The sequence below is a fragment of the Echiichthys vipera genome (genome assembly GCF_963691815.1).
Source record: "Echiichthys vipera genome assembly, chromosome: 10".
NCBI classification, from domain to species: Eukaryota; Metazoa; Chordata; class Actinopteri; order Perciformes; family Trachinidae; genus Echiichthys; species Echiichthys vipera.
In genome coordinates this window covers 24,302,198-24,328,800 of record NC_139835.1, presented here as the reverse complement: position 1 = coordinate 24,328,800, position 26,603 = coordinate 24,302,198, and the positions used below count along the sequence as shown (strand labels likewise).

Here is a 26,603-nt window from a genome sequence, read left to right as displayed (position 1 = left end):
AGTGAAGGGGACAGGCAAAATATTTAAATGATCACTTCACAATAACAGTATTTATATTTTCAAAAACATAGGACACGGCTAGATTTAATGATGGCACATTTTTTTAATATTAATATTGGTCAACAGCTTTCATACCTCTGTTGGTTAGATTCAACTTGTGATCGCTGTTCCTCTTCGTCCATAGAGATTGTCTGTTTGGCGTATGTTTTAGTTCTAATGCTACTCCACTTGTCACATTCAATGGTTGAGCGGTGTTAAACTGTGATCATGTTAACTCAGAGACCATAAACATGAAGTGTTTTAGTTATTTTGTGCACTGAACATGTTTGGTAAAAGCAGAAGTGCTGTGAAGTGGGTCCCGTTGAGCCTGGTCAGGGCAACGTGTCCCTTCAGCACGTACGCAGTTTGCCCTGTTCCTCTCTTCACACAGATCCTCATCTCCATTTGTAGCTTATTTCTCTGCTAATGGGGGTTCTGATCAGACCTCAACAATCCAGCCACCCACTCAAAGGTCTCCTTTTGCTCCTTAGTGTGTGAATTACTTCGGTAATGGCAGCCTTGTAAGATGTTCTTCGTCCTCCTCCTCATCTCCTCCTCCCCCTTCTTTCTGCCTCTTCTATGCTCCGCTGTAAGCAAGGTACAACCATTCCTCCCATTACCACTCTGTTCCTTCACAAGCGAGGATTTGGCAGTCGACCTTTTCTGCCCATTAAGGGTATTCGATTATAGTGCACTCACATTTTCAGAAAATACTTTGAAGGATATATCAATGCAAAAGAAAGTGTTGCTTTGGAGTTGGTGTGGTACACAGTATGTCGGTAAAATCCGCGAAGAACAACAAACTTAATGGGAAAAATAGTCTTTCTCAGTATGGCCTCATTTACCTGAAGCCAGGCCATTATTATTATATTATTATTATTGTTATTATTATTATTATTAACCAGAATTCACATGGTCAGTTGTTATTCTTTCACAATAATGAATTACTAAGGCTTTTACTGTGATGATGTGCTTTGATAATGAGTGACTCAAGTTTTTAACAGAGGTGACTAAAAAGGAGAGCGCCACTTTCTTAGAAAATAGATGGAAAGCCCATTCAAGGCCTCTGGTAGTGCATCATATTCTTTTGTGTGAGGCACCCGAGGCGCAGCGAGCAGCTCATATGATAGAGATAGCATCAAAGTGACTGGGCAGCCTGGCACAAAGGACAGACCATGGAATAAAGGGGAGTTCAATCATCTCACCCCTTTTATTTAATCTGCTCCTTTTGTATCCGAGCCAATAAACTCTCAGTTAATTTCTCTTCAAGGCCGCTCCCTGGATCAGGCATTTCTTCTGAAATGTAATAAGGGTAGAGGAATTCTCCCAGCTTGTCGTGTCTCTAGATAACTGTGATAAAAGTCTTTATGCAAAAACAGACAAATTCAAATGAGATAAAACATAAAAACCTCAATTATTCTGTCGGGGGTTATTAGGAAGATATTAAATCCCCGAGAAAACAAACACGGAAGTTGGATTGTATAGTTTTGTTACACATGATGAAATGATGTTGCCATAGAATGAAACTCCCTATAGTGCTGATTTTGATGTTGTTTTCCTGTCCTGTTAATACCGTCTCCTACCATCTCTCAAGTGTAAAGGTTGCGCATTTCATGGTCTGCTGGTTTTCTTTAGAGCCAGTTCCCCATTCCCTCCCTTCGCTGGAGTCTCTTACTGCAGCTTTCTTTATCAGGAGTCTGCACTTGTTAGTGCTACCTTTCATGATTGTCAAATTGACTTGCCACATCACTTGAGTGGTCCTTTTTAGAAATGAAATCCTTGAGAGGACCAATCTGGTGCAGTGCAGCGGCTTAAGATGCACTTGTTAGTGGCTGTATCATCAGCGATATGAACACAGAAGTCTGAGGGTATCTCTTTCCTGTAGTGGCCAATTCAGATGTATGAAAGCTCCAACGAGCTTGATGTGAGGGCTCCCTCTGTTTGCCTCCGTATGAAAATGAAAGTGCATGGCGGCTCTGTGCAGGGAAGAATAGTAAAGAGCGGCTTATTCAGGAGATAGTGGTTATGTATACCAAGAGAGCCCTTTGTGAAGCCCCCGGGTTTGTGTATATGGTCTTTTCTCTCCAACATTCTTATTCATCTTCCAATTTCTTTGGCTATTTTTCTAATGCTGCTTTCAAAAGTTATGCCGATTAGGGACACCCTACCATGGTTGCCCTTTGCCCCCTTGCCTCCGTCTTCAGGTGTCTTGCAAAGACATGACATTTCATGGGTGAAGAATTCAGTTCCACCTGATATTAAAACAATCCTTCAGTGTTCAGAGATCACAGGAGGTTAGGATGTTTTAAAAAGACCAATTTGAGATGTGTGCACCTGCAGGAATATATTCTCTATCTGAATATACATTAGGTCCCTTATATAGTTAAAACTACCGAAAGGTAAGCCTTTGACTCGCAGGGTTGCTCCAGCGTGAGCACAGAAATCAGCTAATTTCAATAGAATTGCTGCAGTGAAAATAAACCTGCACATATCTTTAGTTTCATGTTCACCTTTAGTTAACGTGGATACCCAAATCTGTGCCATTGACCTGTAGACCAAATTCTTGACAATGCTGACGTCTTAGGGATCGGCGAGCAAGACAGCCCAAAACAGGTTAAGCTAGCTTAGCCTTTTAGCTGTGTTGCATTTGTATATTAAATGTATATAACCCTGTTCTGCTGGGATATAAACAGCTCCACAAAAGAGGCGTGGTCTTCAGACAGTTACAAAATAAGAGTCGGTGGTGCAAACATGTCTCGGTATGTTCGCGGCTGGCTAGCATGTTAGCGGATAAGTTGTCTTTGTCTACAAGCCCGGCTAGTAGTTACTACGTCATCACCTTTTTTGGGGCTACTGTAGCAACACAGCGGTGCAACATGGATGTGGAAGAGTACAACATAAAGGGCTTATTCTAAGCTAAAACAATGACTCTTGGTTTCATTTATAATAATATTCACCAATAAAAACACAATTGTAATAATTGTAATATTACATTTCTGCCAAAATATCCTCCTAAACCTTACACACTGGTCCTTTAGGTAAGTGTAAAAACTGAGAAAAAAGAATGTAAATAGATTTGACAAAAGTTATTCACCCTATACTTGCATATGAAGGGCATACATATAAATACATTGACACAATTGGGGCCCCTCTTCATATCAAATTGCTGAACTCTCACTTAAAGGTGGGACGTGTAAATTAATTTTACAGGAAATAGGCCTCTCTCGTGTCATCATTAAAACCTACTTCAGCGTTATTGGACATAAAGCATGCTTCTGAAAAGTTCCTGTTTATGTCTTTAACCACACAAAGAAACAGAAAAGGGTGCCCACCATAGTATTTCCACAATCCCACAGATCTCAGTACCAATAGTAATTACTCAAATGATTGTGTCAGGCTCAGAGTTGAGGTGGGGCTGGCCTCATTATTTTCAGAAATGTGCTCTCTCCTGGCTTTAATGCAGTGTTAGTGTCAGTAAGGGTGGCGGTCATAAGGGCTGCAAAAAGAGCAGCTTCATGCATTAATGAACACCAAGGTCGTATGTAGGCTTCAAAGCTGAACTGGTGAACTGTTGGTCGCGGCCAAGAGGTGCTAAGAATAGACAGATGAATCCTCAGCCGTTTAATATCACTGTGGATATTAATGTATTTCTATAGGATGGACTCTCGTGGCTCTAAACTAAATCTTACATTTTGAAAACGGACATTGGAAGAAGATTATTTGCCAGAATCATGTCAGTTCCAAGTGTTTGTAATTTGGGATGTGCCAGTGGAAAGAAGAGTTTTGCGTCACAGCAGTTAGTCACCCTCCCTCCATAAAACAGGGAGTCCCCACAGTGTGTTTGGCTTCACCTGTGGGGATTATGCCTCTCTGAACAATAAATCATAAATAACCAACATAGCTGATTTGTCCTCTGTCTCTTTCCAGGTCAACAGCTTAAGGTCTATTAACGTCACATCTCTCCCTGCTCCTCAATCACTCTGCTATTCCCCTGTTTATTTAAGGCAATTAAGAGTCGGCAAGTGCAGCTGTTTTCTGAGTCACCGGTTTACATGACACATATTTATGATATGCAGTTTTACAGCGAAGTGACTGAATGTGCTGGGAGGAATATCCAGATACGTAAGGGAGGAAAAGTCCAGAACGTCACCATTATGCTGCAAAGTCTTGTACTGTTCATATACCAGTCGGTAGGAGGCGTTTAAATGTTCTTGTAGATTAATTCCAGTGAGATTCCGGCAAAGTTCCCTTCAAACCACCTTTTTTTTCAAAGTTACTCTGTAGATTCTGATGCGACAAAACTAAGATTTAATTTAATTCCCTTGTATGTGTTTAAGGTGGGATCAGTTCCACTCGGATTCTTTAAAAGCACCATCAAAGAGCAGAGCCGACCAAATCTAACTGCTTTTTATAAATCAACCTAAATTATCTATGACTGAAATGATTTTTTGCTAATCCCCACTGTTGGTCTCATGCTTGCAGACCAATTGACCAATTCTTGGGTTAGGATTCTTTTCTATTACTGCAACCCTAAACATACTGTGCAACATACTTGCACATAACTTGTCACAACCTAATCAGAAAGTACATGGTGCATAACAGAAACAAAGAAACCTCATTTTTAAATAAGGAAAATAAATCCTTCAAAAAGTGACAAGCTGTTTTTTTTAAGGTTTTTACAAGAACTGCTTCATTTTACATTTGCTTGCTTTTGGCATCAGAGTCTTTGCTCTAGTTTAGTGCTTTGCTTTTGTGATGGCCCCACCCCACTGTTACACAATGTCCTTTCCTTTTCCAGCTAGTGTTGTACTGAACAGTTGCACAGTTATAGAAATCTGCATGCTGCTCAGAGAGCCTGTGCAAGCCCCTGTGAGCATCCCAGAAATCCCTCCTCTGCATCCCTGAAGTTGTTTATCTGTATCTTCATAGAAGCCTGTTCCAGCTGTATTTCTCCTCCCAGAGTGGGCTGACTTTCTACCATGGTGGCCATCAGCCAACTATCGATCCGTCAGCTAGAGCTTACGCTGAATCTCCCTCATCCATCTGGGATAATCCTTACATCTCTATTAAAATGGAGTGGCCAAAAACACACAAAACAGTGGTTAGTTGATATGGTATGGATGCGGCAGGGATGGCTGTAAATTGAGCGCTGCTGACAGATAATAGGAAAGCAGGCGAGAAAGAATACACATACCGCATCTACTGGTTGGGAGAAAGAGAGAGAGAACTCAGCGGTGTGTTTGGCAGGGAAAGCCCTGCTGAGGTCAATATAATCAGTGTAGCATGCAGACAACCTCTGTGTGTTGCCCCCATTTTTCAGTTGCTCCTTCTGCTAAAAGTATTCACCATTTTAGAAACACGTTATCTAACAAAACCCACAGCCTTTTAGAGTCACACACGGGAATATTCATTTATTAATAGCAGGTTAAAGAAAACCTTGTATCAAATGCAGAGTACCATGTGGCAATTCAATGAAAGAACACTGGGAATGATCCCATCTATTTTTGTAATTACCTTTTAAGAGACAAATCTTTAGGGTTATTCATTTGTATAAGGGGGTCCTAATCTGTTTATATGGGACTGTGATGTGTTTGATTTCCTATTAATACATCCTCATTCCCGATCTCTGCAACAAGTGCTTGAATTGTTAGAAAGAAAGATATTATTTACACATGCTGCAATTATTACTGAGTCAAATGCTTTCATTTGGGAATTAGTAAAAAACAAATGAAGATTCATCTAATCAATCATCTAAAAGTCTTATTCTGCAAATCAATCTTGGTTAATTGATGTGGAAAATATGTTTCTGTATTGTCCAGCCAATATAAGCCTGGCAGAGACAATATCTGGGATTTATTGATTTATTTCAAGAGGCACACAAATTGATTTTTGTCAAAAGGACAATAAAATCAAACCCCGTAGTTCAAATCTACATTCCCGACTGCTGTCACAAAGGTGCTTGGGTTTGAAGTGACCTAAAATCTTCCCTGCTGCAGGCTTCAAGTTGTTCGGTGATTTCGAGAAAAACAATGCACGTGTTTCTTATTAAATCATAACACTTTCAAATAACAATCTCTGTCCACTACAATATACAGATATGACATACAGTAAACCTTGATCAAGTTACTTCTGTAGGTTAAAAACTTGATGCACAGTTGCCATTTGTCTCTCCCCCTGCTGCCTTTGTCTCACTAAACCATCTGATAAAATGACTGCAACAATAATGTAGCAACTGTACAGACCATTTGCTCCCCCTTTGCTTAGTCGTCGCACATTTCTTACTTAATTAAGAAGTGGAGAAATGATTATGTTTGTTAACAGGACACCGTTGCAATACTTTTTTGGGAAAAGTCGTGATTTGGTAAGTAATAAATCCAATAATCAGTCCTAAGTTATGACCACTATCATTGTTTGGGATGCACCCCAGTGGCACCGTCACCTAGCAACCGATACCATTAACAGTTGTTTTTTGTGCAATGTCTTGTCTCTTTCTCTTGAGGTTGTTTGCATTGTTCATTTGCTTGACAAAGAAACAGGAACGCCGTTGGAAAAGATGTGTTTTTAAATACATAATTTAGGTTTAAAAGTGGTTTGCAGACTTAAATCATTCACCCATGATGACTTTAACATTTTCCACTTGTCCTTCCGATAGTAAAACCATCCATGTTAACAGTTAGAATGACTCACTCATTTAGTTATTTGTTGTGTCTTCACCTGCTTATTTTACCTTTAACTGGTATCTGCAACACTCATACTGAGCACAGTGCACATCTGCGAATGCCTACATGTCTCCAGTGCTATTCTCTTGTTTTCTTTGAAACAGCTTAAAAAAACAAGGATTCAGGAGTAATTCAGATGTCCATCGTTGTTCCTCTGCGAGAGCCTCAGAGGATGTATGAGTATATAGAAATATAGATTAAATATAGATTGTATCGTTGTCATTTCTCCATGAATACACATTGCAACAGCCATCAGAGCAAACATGTCTAGTCTGTTTGCTGTATTAATGACCCTAGTTCTGGCCTAATTGCTTTGCCAGTGTGTAAATGTCAAGCACCATGCAAACACAAATGGCACACGTGTGAATCAAAAGCAGTGATGTGCAAATAAGCAGCGAAGGGATGAGAACTCGTAAAGCAACAGGTTGTCCGCAGGAACTCACGATGACCTGAAATTGAGTCAAATCTCCGGATCCAGCACAAAAAAATTCTATTCATTGATTCATTCATCCACCAAAATCAATCTGAATATTTTGAAATGCCTCTCACGGCAAATATTGATATGTGTGATTCATTTAGATTAATTAATCACAAAGCATGTAATTAATTCGATTTATTTTTTAATTGTTTGGCAGCGCTAATATTTAGTTTAACTTGACCCTTACGAATGACTTTGAAGGGTTCTTGTGCATAATCAGCTGCTCCTTATCGTTTCCTCCCTATCTTTACTCCTCACTCGCTGTCTCTCAAAGTTATTCGTCTGTAAGTGGACCTAAATTACTAAACTTCCATGAAACCATGTCCTCAGTTAGGTGTGGGAATATACAATCTTCATTGAAATCAGTTATATAAATCTGCTCTTTTGAAAAATCAAATGAAAATAAATATAAATGAAAATCTGACAGACGTAGGGTTGAGCAGTATAGGTTCACCGTCAAAGTCTAAATAAATATTTATGTCTTGCATTGCTTAGGAAAGCCACAGTGAATACACTATACATCAAGTATATTTCCTTGATACTATTTAGCGTCAAGGACAGATTCATAAAGAGAAATCCTGGAGGGTTGTGGCTATTTTATTACGGTTCAAACCTTATGGACTTTTGTGTCATGCCTTCGGGGTTGCAGATTCATGTCTTGTTCAAGCTGTTTTCTGTGGTTGGATCAAAGCGTGTGTGTGTGTGCGTGTTTGTGTGCATGCGTGCGTGCGTGCGTGCGTGCGTGTGTAATGGCCACTATCCCAATTTTTCCTTACAAGAATCCTTCGTCCTTTTCTATTCCCACCCATGAAATGTTTTGTCAAGCTTCAGCACTGGAGTTGTAAAAATCAATACAGTGAGAGCTCTTACAGGAAGGCTGTAAATCAGGAAAATTAATTCTCTTAAATCTGAGTTAATCCTCTCTCCACTGTGTCTATGTGGCTCTGGGAACAGCTACTGCGGCAGGAGCACTAGAAACTGCAAGTTCAAGAACAGGTGTGTGCTCATCTCTTCAACGGTGAATACATATTCTACACTTGTAAACAGTAACTTCAATAAAAAGCGGCATAATTGTATACAGTGCATAAATATACGTGCGGATGTGTGAAAGCCGTGCAACATTAGATGCAAATCATACTATACGGTAGTAAGAATAGCTCTGACCCGTACATGTAAATGTTTAAGATTGTGTGGTTACAAAGCTTAACACCACAGCTCACTGCAGGGGCCACCAGGTCAAAAGGTGTTATTGTGTGATACACCCACACACAGTCTTCCATTAGAAAGCTATGAGTACTACAAAACATGCACATGCACACAGAAAAAGGGAGTTTACACTTATACAGCTCTTGGAATAAAATCATAAGCAGCTGCTTCAAACCTCATTACATACATATCCCTGTTGTATTAAGTAACATATGTCTAGTAAAGTCTTCTACACATCTGTCTCATTTGTCCCAGACTATCACAAATGAGGACTTGAGTTTATATGGACTATTAAGCCTGCACCAGGCTCCTGAATGTGGGCTGGATTCTCTCCTTTGCCAGCGTTGCCCAGGGGGAGAGCCACCAGGCGGTTGCAGGGATACCAATGAGCAAGAATATTTTGTTTGTTAGAAAGGTTTTACTAAAGACAGCTTTATATGAGCCAATGCAATGGGAGCTATCTGGAGATATATGGGGAAATATATGACTCCTTGTTAAAAAGATTTACCGCAGTGTTTTGAAACAACTGGGGCTTTCTTGAAATGAAATCACAGTTGACGTTTAATAGAAAAGTCTGTCCCAACAAATTGAATTAAGTCCTGTATTTAAATGACCTCTCTGAAGAAATGCAGACAGTGCTGCTTTGTAAGACTTTTAGTGAACCTTTTAAAATAAGAAATTGATTAAAAAAGTCTTGAGGTGATATTGCAAAAAGGCACCAATAAGTATTATTTCCCCAATAATTATGTCTGGTCTGCTTGATTATGAGGAAGATTCCATGTATTAGAGTAATGCACAAGAGCTTCAGACAGCTATTTTGAACAGCCGCAGGGGAAGTATTGACTACATTTAGTACAGTTTTCCCCAAGTCAAATATGGCAGCCGATGGGCAGGCCAGTTGGTTTTATGGCTCCTTTAAGGCAAACTGGTTGAATCACTCTGCCTTACAGCTGTAGCCATGCAACATTTTATCCTAAGAGAAAAAAGTATGTGTGTGAATCCTCCGTGCTGTCTTCCCCTCACACACAGACACTCAGGCTAAGTGCTCTGGCTGCTTGTCACCAGGGTTTCAGGAGGGAACTGAAAATGTCCCCTCTACAGTCAAATTTCACAAATACCAAAGGGAAAACTGGACTATCTGTAACCAAATCCCTCGATCCTAGTATATCCTAAACCAGGCACTTTGAAGTTATCATAGCTTTAGTCTAGCTTTTTAGATCCAGCTGTTCGGGTCTGCAGGTTTACCACACAACATCTGGCTTTATGTCCAACCAACATCACACATGTGGTAGTAACTGTGATATAACCTGGTTAACTGTTCATAATGCCAGCTGTAATAGATATGTCGACTTATCATATCATGCAATGTGCTACCACTGCAATGCATTATTTCCTCATTGTGCCTATTTCATAATATCACGGTCCATGACGACCTCTGACATGCCTCTCAGAAATACAGACAGCTGTAATCTGTTTGGGCTTATTTATGTATAAACGCACTAAATCTGGGCATAAGTGCATGTGGGTGAGGTCACTAATATGAATCTTGTTCACAAGAAAGTGTATTATTGTGATTTTCCTGTGAGTGGTCTTTGGCGTTTTGCATTAAAGGATCATGTCAGCACATTTGCTTAAGCTCCACAAATACAAATCAATTATAATCTACAGTTTTGTTGACCCGTTTTTAAATGCATACTGTACAGATTTGGTTTTGATGATGATTTATAGAATTTGTGGCAGCCATTGGCTTCCATTCATTTACATCTGCTATTAAAATAAATCAATAAGCAAATGCTTGACACATGCTCTAACACTTAGACCATCATGGTGCTGTACAATATAATAATGGAATTGTTTACAAGTCTGGTATGTTAAAAAAAGTACAGTGGCAACACTCGTCAAATTATTAGTCAATATACTGTTTCATATGAAAGGAAATAATTACTTCCTTAAACAGCTGGGCACTACTTTTTAGTAAACATCATTTAAACAGGAGTGAAAGTTTGTATTTGTTGGGGACTATTTTCAGTTGCGGATTAATACTCATTTGATACTAGTAAGTATTAACAGAACCAGGACATTGTTTGTGGGATTGTCTCAAAACTTCAGCACAAATGGGGCTAATTGATTTGTTTTTACAACAATAAAGGTCTATTGCACAAAAGAATAAGATATATCAGGCTGTAGCCATACACAGACAATACTAACTCAATTCATTGTTGGTTTTGGTCATTTCAAGAGTTTCGATGGCAATAGGAAATTAATCGAATATCTTCAGCCTTATTCTTTAAGTCTTAGCAATGTCTTAGTGGAGTTTTTGCAACTCTTTGTTGGTAAGTTGAACCCCTCGGTTGTAATAAAACAGGGGGACCTGAATTTCTCTATTAACAACAACAGTAACAAAAATGAAAATAGCCCCAGAAGCTACAGTATACTGACAACAAAAACATTAGCAATACCAGTGCTGCCACTAAAAATAAACCCCCATTACTAGCATGAGTAAGACGACCAACCCCGCATCGGATGTTAAATCAGCACTTGCTGTCTCCTCACACGCTGCAATCTATTCATGTCAATGAACGAACGCTCACCAGTTCAGAGCTGAGACAAGGAAGATGTTTACTGTAAGCACAAAGTAACAACAGAGAAAGCGAGTCACCGCCAAGTGAATCTACAAGGAGAGGGGATGCGCTTCCTATTTCAAAAACAACTGGGACATTGTTTCCTGAGGGTGTAAACAACACAAACAGAGCAGAGACAGAAACACACAGAGAGGAGAAACGGCTCCATACCTGGAGACAACTCTTACATTTGCCTTCTCTATGTAGGCCTTCACTGTAACTCTGTCGTACAATGAGCATCTTTTTATTTCTTTTTGTGTATACTTGAATTTAGGACGTGCGTGTGCAATACAAAACATTTGTGTGTGTGTGTGTGTGTGTGTGTGACATATCTGCTACATGCTTGTCAGCTTGTTACACAGGGCAGAATGCTGGCTTGCCTGACAAGAATGACTAGCCAATCTAGCAGAAATCTGGCTTCCTTGACACCAATCTGGCACCAATTTACGGATCAACAGCAGCAGAGTGGACTTGCACACTCTCTCTCTTCCTCTCCCTCACTCACAGACACACACGCGCACACGCACCCACCCACACACACTCACGCACACACACACACACACACACACACATTGAGAAGTTATTGAAACCCCATTGATCTAGATGTGGTGTGGTTGTGCTTTGTTTGTGTTTGCTCACCATCAGGCTCTCCCACAATGCGGTGTGTTTTTTTAATTTAGTAGGAGCAATGCATTTTTTTCTCTCTCACAGACTTTACTGTGTACTGATTTATTCCAAAGGCTTACCATGTTTGCCAATTTACTGGTTTGGCTTTCTCGGGTGTGTGTTGATTGAAACTGACCCAAGTGAACCCGCAGTTTGAATATCAACACTGCTGTTTACAAGCAGTCTAGGCTGGTGCTTGTTTACTGTTTCACTCACCCCAAAAATTATAGAGAAATACATCATTTCAAGATGTCAATTGCAAGAACGGCAAATAATTTCAACATTTTGACACGTTTTACTTGATGGTTACCAGAAACCGTCGTCACTGGGAAAAGAGTTGACTGGTGGAGATGGTGTTCAGTAAGATAACGTAACTATATTTGGCTTGATTTTCTACTTTCTTATAACTCAAACTAAATCACTTGTGCCTGAAGTGCAGTTGGTATCATACACTACATAATCATGACATTCATTGTTGACCTTTAACCTTCACTGAATTCCCCATTAAGAATATTTTTCTTCGGTTAGCAGAGAATTGCAAACCAATACACCCACATTTTTAAAACACAGATTGTGACCTTAAATTTTATTGGACTTTACATGTCAGAGGTCCCTCGCCCACTGAGAAAAGCAACACTTCTCAGTGTGTGTGTGTGTGTGTGTGTGTGTGTGTGTGTGTGTGTGTGTGTGTGTGTGTGTGTGTGTGTGTGTGTGTGTGTGTGTGTGTGTGTGTGTGTGTGTGTGTGTGTGTGTGTGTGTGTGTGTGTGTGTGTGTGTGTGTGTGTGTGTGTGTGTGTGTGTGTGTGTGTGTGTGTGTGTGTGTGTGTGTGTGTGTGTGTGTGTGTTTATATAATGTGCCAGGGGAGCTGTACTGGGCCAATGTTAAAGGGTATTTGCCTTCAGGGAAACTTTATTGAACACTTAAGTGCTTCTGGTGGCAAAATACCTTAAAGGTGTTGGTTGGTTGTTTTTTTTCACCCTGTTAGTAAAACATACTTTTGCTCTTTTAAATAAGACGGTATTGTAAGAACTGCATGTTACACAGACTGTATGCACAAATACTTTGAAGTAAAGTTACATATTATATAGCTATACAGTTCAAAACTGGATTCAATTGCAATATTACGCAAAAGTGAGAGCACAATAAATGAGAACAAATTGAGTTTTAGATTTTATATTAAAATGCTGTTATTATTTTTTAATCAGTTATGTTGTAATACCACTGTCTCTCATGTCAGCGCTAGCAGCAACAATTAATTTGGAAGTATTTGTTTATTCATAATCATAATTCATCAGAAAACTGCCTTTCTCCAAGTCATTTGTGAACTAATAATGATTTATAATAATAATTTGTTCCAGCTCATCTGATACAACATTTGAGTCAGTGTTGCACAGCATGACAACAAACACTTGTGCCGTCTGCAGATCCAAGTATCTGTGAAGACAAAGAGCAAAGTCAAGGAATAGTCCTTTGATTTTGTGACTTTGAGGCTCAGACGGGAAGTCTCTTTGATCGTACTCTGACTTCTGTGCTCTATTTTTAGTCTTATTCATACCCAAATCGGCAGGATAATGTTTTTCAGGAAAGCATCAATGTTGAATACAGCTTTTCAGTTTTTCAGTGTTCTCAAACCTTGAAGTTATCGTCATGCAATTATCTCTTTAAGTTATACAGTAATTAGGTTTTCCTGTCAGCATGTGAACTTAGAGTCATGTCAAATGTATTCAGATCTTTCAAACCGACACCGTACACTGTATGTCTACACAATTCACCCAGCTGTTTATCGGTGACTCTCCTCATCTGGTCGCTGTCTCCTCTTCCTCCTCTGGGTTTGATAATCAGACAGGTCTGCTGAAGCCCCCATTGTCTGCACACACTGTCGACGTGACTCTTATACATATGAGAGCGGCTTAGCATTGTGAATGCAGCTCAGCTTTCTGGAGGTTGACCTTTTTCCATGGATTAATAGGTTTTATGCTGGCAGCATTAATAAACAATTTCTTCATTTCCACAGTGGGGCAGTGAGTGTCACTCTGCATGTTAATGTGCACGCCCCCTCCCCATATAAAAATCCTCTCACCTACTTTTCGGCGGTCATGCTCAGCAATCATGTCCCCATTTTTCAAAAGGATGTTTATTTCAGAGTGACTCTCTTTGCTCTCGTCTTTTAAAGCCTAGTCACTCTTTTTTATTTCAAACTCCCACTCTCTCCATCTGTCTCTATCAGTTTGCCTCTTTTATATGTGTTATTCTTCTTGGGAAACTGTATTCCACCCAAGATCGGCCCCTTCCCCTCAACAGCCACTCCTTTCTCTCTATTCATCAATCCCCAGCTTTTTTTTTTATCATGCCTTAATGTGATTGTTTATCTCTCCTTTATTTATTTCTGTCGTTGCCTTTTTGCCTTGGTGACTGGGGCTAATTATGTGGGGCTGAGCGATTTTGGCCCTTACGCTGTCTGTGGCCAAGGTCAATTATGGCCTTCCCTTTCAGAGCAGGGAGCCACTGATGTGGAGCGCCGTGCGGGGAAGATCGAGTGGGAAGAAAATCAAACGTTTGGTGCCACAAAAATGATTCGATTTGCCACTGGTGTGAAAGTGCGCGCTGTGTCCGAGTCTCACCCTCCTTTTTCTTCTTCAATGTCACCCATATTTTTCCAGAATATTAGTTGAATGTTGGGTAGAATTCTACGGCAAACAACGCTCTCTTATTTGTATGTTTGCATGCAACGGGGATGCCCAGTCGACATTGACATGTTATAGTCTAGTTAAGCGCTTATTTACACATCCAACAGTTTTTGACTTATGAGTGAAGCATTATTGATCACAAATAAGCAACAGTGACAAGAATCTTGCTTGTTTTGTGACAAGATAAAAGAAGAACACGATGAAAGGACTCGGCTTGTCCTTGATTGACACACTTAAAATGCAATCAACAAATCTGAAGTCAGCTGCCTTCACTGCTCTGATCTTCAAATCAAACTGATTACAGTGACTGGCATTAAGCCTCATTCTCCCAAACAAACCACCTCCACTTCCTCTGCCGCCGTAAACAAAGCCACGTCTATGTGCAGGCGTTAGTAGAGCCATAATTATGGCCTTGGCACCAACTTGTATCATTAGTTTGGCTCGAGGCTATGTGCTATATAAGTAATCAGCGCTGGGCCGTACCTGGACCAGCAACAAAATGTTGTGTCTAATTACAGCAGCCAACCAACCTGCGGTGCTGCTCACCTGACGAGGAAAAAGTATAATTAATTACCTCACTGAGGTAACCCAGGGAAGCATGAAGGTAAGACTGCTTGCCTTCTAATCGGCTCAGCAGCAGAGTTTGCTTCAGCATGAAAAGCGCATGTTTAAACATTCTTCAGAGAACAAAGGTTATTAGCTTTAACAAATGAAGCAGCGCAATTAAGACATTCGTTCCTTCTTGCTGGCTAAAAAATCACCCGAGCAAGTTTTTTAAATCTTGTATTATTGAGTTGTATGTGCTGTGTACGGTGATATTCTATTCTATCACCTGTCCAGACATAGACCTCCCTTATTGACGAATTGGGCATAGTAAGCAGCCATTTGATAAACTGCTTCTGTCTCTTTCACACAATAAATCTCGATGTGCACAATAAAATGAATGACAATGGGGTTGAGGCTGTGCGTCATCCAAAGGGACTGTTTATTTATACGATATTAACTATGCCAGACAGCCTTGTATTCAGGGTTTTATCATGTAAGGCTCGGTTTATATGGCTTCAGTCTGCTTCGTGTCTTCCTATCAATGGATTGCTCTGCACAGCTGCTGTGTTTTGCTACAGAAGCAGCATTAATAGTTTTGATCCTAATCCCTACATTTGCCACTACAGTAGTCTGAAGTTAATTCTCTTGTGTAATTTAATCTCTGGCGAGACAGGCCATAGTGAGGATATAGGATCTCCCAACACATATCTCACATAACAGATCACCACTCGGACCTCTCACTGCTGGTACTGACAGTTTTGACTGTTTCTCACTGTAATTGCAATGTGAGCTACATCTCCGCTGATGCTGTTGGGGTTTTATGCATCATGCATTTTTTGCCTTCCACTCAGAAATGCCCAGGAGTCTCCAATCAAAGATGGAGAGGACACTTAAAATACAGCCGGGTGCTCCTCAGGATCATTACTGTTCATCCCAAGTGTCTCTCCTCTCCTTCCTGCTCAGCTCTGCTTTCAGCTAAATACTGTCTGGAGGATAAGCTCTTACAGGAGTAATTCACAGGCTAATTACACCACAATCATAGCATGGTGTGTCCTGTGTTTAAAATTGAGTATTTAGTCCTTAAATAATGTCCTGTGCAGCTAGAATACAGGAGATTTAGTCCGGTGAAACATGGAAATGTTACTGAGAGCTATTATTGAGAATCGCAATAATGTGAATTTTATTCTCATTTGATGGTAATGCTGGCCAGTCGGTCCACCACTTTGGTCCAGACAGATGATGTCTCAACAGCTTTTTTGATAGATTGCCATGAAATTTTCCATTTCTATGATTCATGGTGCCCAGAGGATTAATCTCACTGACTGGTTATTTTTTTCTTTCCAACCATCATCGGTTCCAAATCTTCCTTTGATTTTAGACAAAGTATGTGCAAAACTGCCTCCGCTGGACTTTGCTTTTAGTACTAATTAGTAAATGTTAAGAATGTGACTATGGAAAACATTACACCTGCTAAACATCTACATGCTAGTATGCTGACGTCAGGATTAGACACAAATCGAGGCTATTATTGTGCAGCCCTCACAGAGCGGCTAACATGCCCGTATAGTCATTTCACTTATGTCAAAAAGCAGGCTGCAGCTATATTTTTAGTGTACTCCCCTGTCACATTTGCCCATATCATTCAAACACGGCTGAATCAAAGAGGTATGGCAAACTAGAGTAGAATTTCCAAAAGAGACTGTGTTTAAAGTTATTTATAGTTTTTGCCACAGGTTGGAAGATGACACTAAATAACACAATAGCATCCTACACAATCTCGATTCTGCTTATTTATCTTAAAAAAAGAAATAGGTATTCCTTATTTTGGGCCCCTCAATAATATCTGGCTGACCCTGCCATGACAGGATGCATCGCAGGATTTTTACATAAACTCTCTGTAGGTCTTTGAGCCAACTCAGTGTGAACCGCTCACGACAGATGTGGTGAAACTCCATTGTGATGAGTGTGCTTTGATTAATACAACCCGACGAATGCCTTTTATTTTTAGCCTGGCAGGGCGGACAGTGTGGCAAGGCTTTTTATTACCCTTCTGGTTGGAGATGAATGGGCAACAGCAACGAGAGAGATGTGGTGCCTCTGTGTTCATTTGTCATTGCCAGATTGAGGTGTAAAGGATGGAGCAGTCACTTGATTAGTTCTATCATTATTCGTACAAAGTTCAGAAAGGTAGTCATAGATAAATTGCTAATAGAAGACATACTGTAGTATTTGGAAAGAATGATCCTATTTGGGTTTTACCAATTAAACATTTTTCCAAACGAGGAGTCTACCATCCACCTACGATATACATCCGGGGGGGAAGAGTGCTGATCTTTCCTACGCTGAGGTGCTGGGGCCAGTGCCTAACAATATATACTTTCTGCCAGGAACATGAGCTAATTGACTAAACGAGTGCGCTCACATCTGATGTCAAGGTTAAGGCCAAGGAGAGGATGAGAGTTGCATTTCATCAGAGCAGGTCATTAGGCTTGGCTGAAACATGATTAGAGCGAGATAGACTCTGCAGAGCTAATCCCTTTCACAGCAGCTGGAAGTATGAAGTCCATTTCACCTGCCGGGGCAGTTTCTGTACCTGCAATAACATTATTGTTTACATTGTGAGCGCTGAAATAAAGGTGGCATTTGTCCCTGTGACCTCCATTAAAGTTCAAATATGAATTATGAATCCGACATCTGTTTCATTCTTATGTAATGTGAACCATGAATTATTAACTCGAGTCCACTGGAATGTCTTCCACATGTTGAATTCAAATGAAATCTTTTATGTATTGTTTTTTGGTCTGAAAGAGCCTGTTCTTATAATCCGCCCGGTGCTTGTGTCTGTCTCTGCAGGAACTCTTTACAGCGGAGTGCAAGTTCAAAGAGTCGGTGTTTGAGAACTACTATGTGATCTACTCGTCCATGTTGTACAGACAACAGGAGTCGGGGAGAGCTTGGTTCCTAGGGCTCAATAAAGAGGGCCAAGCCATGAAGGGGAACCGAGTGAAAAAAACAAAGCCAGCTGCTCACTTCCTGCCCAAGCCATTAGAAGGTACGTATTATAAGAGACACACAGAGGGAAATCAGAAAACATGGGATTCACAAGCCATTCAGATTTAAATCCCCTTCCTATGTCACATGCAGGCTCATTAGAATACACCACCCCCAATCTCATCAAAGGTGTGCCATATTTTTTCCATCAAGCCAATCAAAGAAGAATGAGTGAGAGGCTCAAAAAGACAGGTGGAAAAATGCACATAAAAGCATGTAAACACCTTCTAGTAGAAAAAATTAACCTCAAAATGAGCATTATACTGTATGCCCCCTTTAACCAAACTATTTGATATAACCAGCTTTATTCGGTCGGATCTAAACTGTGCTTGGTGCACCACTTTCAGAACTCAACCATCATGTTGAGGTGACAACAGAACTTGCAGAGATGGATTTCCCATATTTTAGGCCAACAAAACCGAATCTATCTGCTTGGGCAGTTTCCATTTGCTGTGGGGAATTTATTTGAATAATTCAGTGGTCTGGGCAACCTTTAAAAAAACAGGTGAAAGTCAGATAGGAAAAATCAGAATGCAAAAAATATAATATAGGTATGAGCAGCTTAAAAACTTTCAGTTTTCAGTTTTGTTTTGACTAATTTAGAGACTTATGGGGCTGCATTTCCTCCTCATTTACTCCTCGTTTTAATCCCTTAAGGAGTTTTTCAGCAGTCAACATTACAAAAGATCTTTTTACTGTAAACAACCATGTGTTTTTGCAGCAGTAAACATAATGTTAGGTGGTGAATAAATAAATGATGTCTTATCCAGCCTAAAAACAATGAGCATACCCTTGTTTCATAACAAGACAGATACCTCACACTGTAAGGCATGATCCCATTCTTAGTAACTGTACAAGAAATACCTATGTTTGACATATTTTTGTATTTATGTGCTGATTCACTATTTTGCTACTGTAAGCATACAGTGGAGGCAGGACAGCTCGTAATTTCAGCATGACAGGTTGATAGTCCAGAAGATGCCACCATCACTCTCGTCAGCTACCAGCCTGGTTGCTTCTCATCATTCAAACATGGAATCAAGTTGAAGTGTCCTGTCAAGACAGCTGTAGTTGAGTGGCTGTAAAGTAGAGGATAATGAGACACTTTTTGCTGTTTTGTTGAAAAGCATGTGCTTAGATTGAGAATCAGCCCTGATGGAGAAGCCTGAAGCCCATTGGTAAAAAAATGTATCAGCCTTTTATTCATCTATAAGGAAGTCTTTGAAGCTTTTGAGGAATTTCTGTCGGTTTAACAACCTTTGAAGAACTACACAACAGGGGATGGATGCTTCTTAAATAGGTTTAGACAGGTATACTCAAAAGTTTCAGAAAAAAGGTTGTAAACAGCATTTCTCTTGTCTCTGCTTTCTCTCCTTATCTTCTGCCTCTCCAGTTGCCATGTACAGAGAGCCATCTTTGCATGATGTTGGAGAGACAGTGCCCAAGGCGGCAGTACCTCCCAGTAAAAGCACAACTGAGCCGGCAGTGATGAACGGAGGTAAACCTGTAAGCAAGCCCGACAAGCCCACCACATAGCCACACCTGACCAGTGTGTGTGTGTGGTGTGTGTGTGTGGAGGGGGAGGGGACGTGACGGAGGCAGGGCTTTTCCCGTCTAGACTCCTGACCCTCTTTCTTCTGTGGATCCAGGCAAACCTCCCCTCCTTCCATCTATCACTCCTCCTTCCTCTTTCTCCTCTTCCGCCCTCCCCTTTCTCCAGCCGTCTCAACATGGACGCATGGATTCTGAGGTGGCTGAGTTTCTCCAGCACAGGAGGGAAGAGGACCTCTGATCATGGAATGCCTTTAGATTCCTCTGAAACTGTGAGAATTCATGTGAATAACGCGTGTTCCACAACCACGCTTGTGGTACTTTGCTTGCTGACAGTTCATTCAAGAAACCCTCCCCCCTCTCTATAATGCCCTGTTGCAGCAGAGTCTGTGTACCTTCAGATCTATTTTCTATACCACAGTTCACCAGCTATGTTCTGGGATAGAGACTGTATAGATAGAGTAAATATTTGGACTGTCGTCCTCTATTTTTTACGAGTATGTTCCCCTCTCTCTTTCTATCTCTAGTCACACTTTTCTCTTTGTCAAGTAACCTAGAAAAGATAAAAACATTTTGCAAGGGGGTTGTGTGATTTTCTAAGAAACACATTCACACAGATGTGGCATAAAAACAAACATACATACAAAATAAAATCCAAATTTTCATCTTGCCTACAACATGCACACACACTTACAAACACACAGTTCTTGGGGACGAAAATCTGAGATGTTGCTTTTTTAAAGCTGATAAAAAAAACACACTGGAGGCTGGCAGCTCCTGCAATCATAGTTGATGAAGTGCTAATTACCGCCACTGCAATCAATGCGAGGAGCACCCTACACACATACAAATACACACACACACACACACACACATTTATAAACAGATGTGTGTGTGGGTGGGAGAGCGCTGTAAGGAATGGTGTATACATATCACTATCTAAGTCCCACCAGCGGTTCAATCCGCCTTCTCTGGTAAATAGAAAAACCTGAAGTCTATTTTTCTTTAATCTTATTTCAGAGCGTGGGCTCTAGGAATATCTCTAGGCCTTGTAGGCCTCTGTCCCTCACTCGCTGACTTCTCTGGACTACAAGGCAAGGCTTGTGGCTTTGACCCAGATGGTCTATAACTGCAGCACTGGCAGCCATCTTATGGCAGCGTCTACTTAAAGCCAGAAAACAACGTGGCTGAATACCAGTAGGCAACATTTAAACTGGCTGCATCCCTATTTGGTTCAGCAAACTAAAGCATGGGCAAGGTTAATATTGTGTTCTCTCTTCCTGCAGCAGTTATATGAGAGATGGCTTATATTGTAACATTTTCACTGTATAAAACTTAGGGAAAATGACTATTATAAATCATAACTTTTTAAATAACTAGATATTATTATTATTACTATTATTTTTATTATTATTATTATTATAAAAGGATTTGTCTCCTAGCTCAGCATGCAGAGTCCAGTACTGATCATCTTGGCCTATCACGTGCCTGTTTGGACCTTGATCCCCCGGCATGCAAAAACAGGTTCCCAGTCCCCACTGGGCCAAAGGTGCCTCACCCACCCGATACATCCATGTAGAGGACACGTAGCATTACCCATTGAAAAACCACACTCAGATGTATTCATTCTGAAATGACCAAAGTCTTTTTTCATCCCAAGACGAACTTATTCTTTACAAAAGAAAAACAAATCTGATACAATTCATCAAAGCTTTCACTGTGATAGCGTTTTGTTCTGTCCGAAAGAATCAACTCTGCTCAGACCCCAAAAAAGGTCTTTGACTGATGTCATTTTTGGAGAAGTACGTATACCTTGAATTAATCACATGCATGTATTTTCTATAAGGAACAAGGTATGGGTATCGTTCTTCACTCTGTGTAAACTGAAGAGCACTGAAGTCCGGTGTGGGGGTTGAATGGGCATGTTGTAGGCTACAGCACACTCACAGCTAATCTGAAGGTAACCCACCGCACTTTCTGTTTCTGCATTTTCATCATGACTGTTAGCAGTTTATCAAAAGCGCTATCTGATCAATCAATTTATAACATTTGTCTTGCTTTAATGATTTTTCCTAATAGGTTTGTTAGATAAGATTTAGAATATTAAGTAGAGTGTTGCTGCTGTGTGCTGCTAAAAACTGCAATTATATTAAGGAGTTGATTTGGCAAATATAATTTTCTGAGTTTATTGAGATTACACATGATCATTTCTTATTACAGCACATCAAAGCACATTAGTTAGAACAACAGTTGTCTGTATAAAGCTGTTAATGACAAAAACAGCGTACTATACACACAGAGGAGCTGGAAACAACTGTAGTTGTATTTGGGGCTGACGTTCTGGCCCCATTAAGGCCAATCATCCTTCACTCTTACAAACTCTACATGCTGGGCTGGCTGCTGCTCCAGCCCCACAGTCCAGATAACTGGCTCCTCCAAGGCTGACTTTATTTTTGTAAATGACTGGTGTGTAAATGTACATGTCTGTTTGGATCTCTGTAGCCACAGTTTTTATGTTTGTCCTTATTTTCTCTTGTATACGGGTCGTGCGTGGTGTCGTCTCCTGATACAGATCACGTTTGCTTTGTTCCTCCCTCTCTTCGGATGTGTAACAAGAATATTCTAGCAAACTTAGTTTCTTTGTAGCTTCTGTTTTCAACCTCTTATTTTGTACGTTGTCCCATCTGTTGCATGGGGAGAGGATGGCATTGATGAACTGCATGTAGTAGGCTATGTCTATCAAGAACTGTTGGTATGTACCGCTAATTTTACATACATATATGCAACGAGTTTGTCTACACTATACAGTTTGTGTTTGTTGTATACACATATACAACATATTGAATAAAATATTTATATAAAGGGTGTACTGTAATGTCAGTAACATACTTAATGCAATATAGTGTGCAGTATATTATTGCACCTGTCATTTTTGATGGGACAAAGAAAACAGAGGGGTTGGCTAGTTTAAGCATGAAAAAGGCCAAAGTAGAATTTACATTAAATTTTCTTTGTGACTTCTTATCGGTCCTCTTTTCAGGTGGTGACTGAGCTCTTGTGTCAATGCAGCTCTCATACTCTGATGCCACCTTTTGAAGTGACATGGACATCCAGCATGCCACAACTGAACTATGTATGCCCTCTCTTTGTTTCCTCCACTTGGAATTTAACCTTGTCACTAGTATGTGTTGAGTGAGAAATGTCCATTACGTACCCCCAGTACAGTGTGGCTTTCATGGCAGATTGTTTGGTTTGATTTCCCCGGTGAAGAAGAACAGGCACTATTGAAATGATTTATTTTCAAAAAAATATATATACCATTGCAAGTATGCCCATTGGAGTTATGTCATGTTATAACAAATTTGTAACCATGTATGATTAAGGTCTTCGCATTGTTTTCCATGCAAAATGTTGTGTCATGCGGCACATTTAATGTTTTATTATTAAAAAGAAAATAAAAACCTCAAACAGTCATTTCTGCCTCTGGCTTTCGAGTAAACTTTCAGTCACATTTTGGAACAACACACCACTCTGTACCAGTTAAAAACAGATCTACATTATCCCCCGCAGTATCCAAAATGTCACTTTAATAATTCTTCCCTTAACAACATTTGGATTTGTCATTTACTGCATCCTATCATGTGTAGTCATCTGGCATATGTAAGCAGAATCATACATAAAGCTGTTTTGGAAACAAATGTTTACATGGTAATATGTTTTTTTTACACCTAAAACATCCAGTTTTATATGGATCATTTGTAACCAGTACAATAAAAAAGGAATGCTGTTAGAGATATGCAGAATAACATCAGTTGTGTCTTCTCCCTCCTCCTGTGGTTTTTCCGGGCTGTGGTGATTTTACCGGCCTGGTTGGTTGCTCCAGGCAGCCAGGCCTCTTGTCTCTGACACCAGTGTCCTCTCCTCCTCAGTACTCTGCTCCCACCCAGATTTCGCAAGCGTTCCCCGTCCATCCATCCCAGCACTCACAGCTGCCACAATTGCACAACCCATTCCCTGTGCGAAGATGTGAGAAGAAAAACTGTGAATTAAGAGCTGTGCCATCATGCCTGACCTTTAACAAGGTTCCTCTTTTCACACCCCGCTTCCCTGGGTGCAGCTCTCTGCTGGGAGATGGAGGCTGGCGACACTGCTCAGGACACTTTGTGGTTTTCCACTGCTTGTGCCCACACAGCACAAAAGGAAACCCTGGTTTAATTAAGAGAGGGACACTTTTTTATGTAAGATTTTAACCACATTTATACAAAACTCACAATAATCCCAAAAGTCTTCCTTTTATTAAACGGTGGTGGTTATAAAGTGAAGTTAGACTGTCCTCTGCAGAAAGATTGATTGTAAAAAGTCATGTTTATTTCATGTTCAGTAGCAAAGGAAGAAATGCTGTTAGATATCGCAGCTAGGATTTTTTGGTGGATTGAGGAGTGTACTACAACTAACTTCGATATTAGAGAATGGAGTTCAAATCTCCTGGACTCGTACCTGGACCTTAACTGAGTAGCTCAACTGTCAAACCAACAGGGGAGCCACATAAGCAACACAATAATATTTGTTGTTTTTGGACACACTGACAACCTGATATTTTATTTAGGTATAAAGACACCCAGAGTGGGATAAAACCCTACTTTGAATGCGTTTATGATCCTGTAGCCCCAAACTTTCCACAAGCTCCCTGAGCTGTCAGACAGAGGATGCTGAGGTTAGAAGGATGACGCCTGCTGGTCTCTTGTCACACAGCTGAAAAGACATCTTTTTCATATCCACTGTGAAATGTCACAGAGGAGGGAGGACTCTAGGGAAGGAAAAATGGGTGATGGACAAAAAAAATGCACAAAAATGTGTTGAAAAAGAAGAAGGCAGCAAAGATTGGTTAGTGATGAGAAGAGGTGAGAAGAAGAACAATAAAAGTTAGCTGAGTTGCTTATTGTTCTGCTGAGTCCAGGGTGCACAGTAGACAGACATTTCTCTCATCAAAGGATCAAGCTGGCCTTATTTTGAATATTCTTATTGTCAGGAAATCCCATGAAAAGAGCAAAACCAACAACGCCTTCATCTGTCTCAAAGCTCTCCAACGTCCCTGCTGAACTGCAAACCATACACAAACAGAGGTAAATAGTGCATTGGTTGGGGACTATTTTCATCCATGTAGTAATACAAGATACTTGTGTTGATACTTGAATATTTCAGTTTCATGGTATTGTATACTTACACTACATTTCAGAGTTTAGTATTGTACTTTGTACTTTTTTTGGCAGATTTTTTTTTAATTTCTGAATGCAGGAGCCTGCTTATATGTTGCCATCTATGCTTGGGTAAAATATATTTCTTTATGGCAACAGGACTGTGCGTGTGTGTGTGCGTGTGTGTGTGTAATGAAAGTCTACAGCTTTCAAGGGTCCATGAAATACAACAGATTCAATACAATTAATGTGATTGGCTGCTTTAACCTGCATATTAATGAAAAACACCACTGCGTTATAATAGTTCTCATGCATATGCTAATTTTCACATATACTGTATACTCCAGTGAGAAATAAAGAAATCATAATGTACCAGACATTGCCACATATTTTTTCCTTTTTCTTCACAGTTTTCCGCAGTTTTTAAGCAACGTTTGTCTGCATCTGGAGCCACTGATGCTCATTTGAATGACATTAAGGATGACATTTGCAGTCATGGAGTCATGATGAGAAACACTTCTGAACAGCTGTCCAGATTTTGACAGGCCCCAAGGCAGAAATAATTATAAACATGTACTGAGAGTTCCATTATCAGTGGGGAGAAGACAGCTCCTGTGGATAAACGGCTATAGAGAGAAAATGTGTGTGTGTGTGTGCGCGTGTTTGTGTGTGTGTGTGTGTGTGTGTGTTTGTCTCCTCGCAATTCATTTTTCTCTTCTCTGACTCGTAACCATAGCCATTCATGTAAGTGGATTGGTACAAAATTGGTCCAATCTGTTCTAAGGGACCAAGAAGAGCCAAATTAGGGTTATTGTAATGTTATTTTTACTTTATTCTTAACTGATGCTGCTGAGTTATCCTTCATCAAAGGGTCTCTTTTACAGGTAGCTTTTGGATCTGGTCCAACATTTTGGGCCCATAAAGACCTGCGTGTGTGTGTGTGTGTGTGTGTGTGTGTGTGTGTGTGTGTGTGTGTGTGTGTGTGTGTGTGTGTGTGTGTGTGTGTGTGTGTGTGTGTGTGTGTGTGTGTGTGTGTGTGTGTGTGTGTGTGTGTGTGTGTGTGTGTGTGTGTGTGTGTGTGTGTGTGTGTGTGTGTGTGTGTGTGTGTGTGTGTGTGTGTGTGTGTGTGTCCGTGTCCCACTCTACCTGTGCAGATGAGGCCGTCATGTTTGTCACAATCTCTGTCGTCACACTCGCAGAACTCTCCAGATACCCACCAGTCTTTGGAAGAGCACATACATTGGCCACAGTGACAGGACCCTGCAACACACACACACACAGCTGTTAATTCACATCTCATTTTCCTCACTCAGGCTGAGTAACATTTTGACAGTGTACATTTAGTTTTTCTGTTTATCACCATCCCCTTACTGCTTGTGTTTGTAATGAATGCTGTTTGCATTATTTCCTGTAAACTCTTTATTCTACATTGAAGAATTTTAGTGTCGAGCTGAGTGGATATGAGATGCTCCCTCAGGAAACAACTACTAAGATACTTTTGCACCCAGGAAACCGATCTTCCCACACTTGAAACTTATTTTCTTCTCCATTAGTGTCTGTTTCTTTCTCTCTCAAGGGCACCTGCAGGATAATAAGGTATTAAGGATTGGTGGAGGAAAACAAATCTACTGCTGTCTACTTCATTTTTTAAAAAAAACATCACACCCAGAGGTTCAGGAACTATGTTTTCAATCTCCACAATTTCTACCAACATACACTGGGTTAGCCACTATCAGAGGCAGCGGTAGGCAGACGAACAGGAGAGGAAGTGAAACGGATGAGAGAGGTGAGACCAGGGGAGGAGCATAGGGAAAATTGTTCTGGTGTCTGAATGTAGTGAAGC

The 26,603-nt window shown here is 40.4% G+C and overlaps 2 protein-coding genes across 3 annotated transcripts in view; one reads left to right on the top strand and one right to left on the bottom strand.

Annotated features, from left to right (window-relative positions):
- Positions 1–19,550, top strand: part of fgf14 (fibroblast growth factor 14) — a gene marked incomplete at both ends in the record, with an annotated part of 96,931 nt that extends 77,381 nt beyond the window's left edge. For both annotated transcript variants that reach the window (XM_083921156.1, XM_083921157.1), the window contains 2 exons: positions 17,817–18,015; positions 19,408–19,550. In XM_083921156.1, the coding sequence (XP_083777282.1) occupies positions 17,817–18,015; positions 19,408–19,550 (342 nt within the window). The remainder of the gene's footprint in view (positions 1–17,816; positions 18,016–19,407) is intronic.
- Positions 19,551–23,132: 3,582 nt separating this feature from the next.
- itgbl1 (integrin, beta-like 1) overlaps positions 23,133–26,603 on the bottom strand; it is a 39,152-nt gene continuing 35,681 nt past the window's right edge. The window contains exons 10-11 of the mRNA XM_083921491.1: positions 25,907–26,020; positions 23,133–23,579 (exon numbers count right to left, since the gene is read on the bottom strand). Of these exons, the coding sequence (XP_083777617.1) occupies positions 23,491–23,579; positions 25,907–26,020 (203 nt within the window). The 3' untranslated portion in view covers positions 23,133–23,490. The remainder of the gene's footprint in view (positions 23,580–25,906; positions 26,021–26,603) is intronic.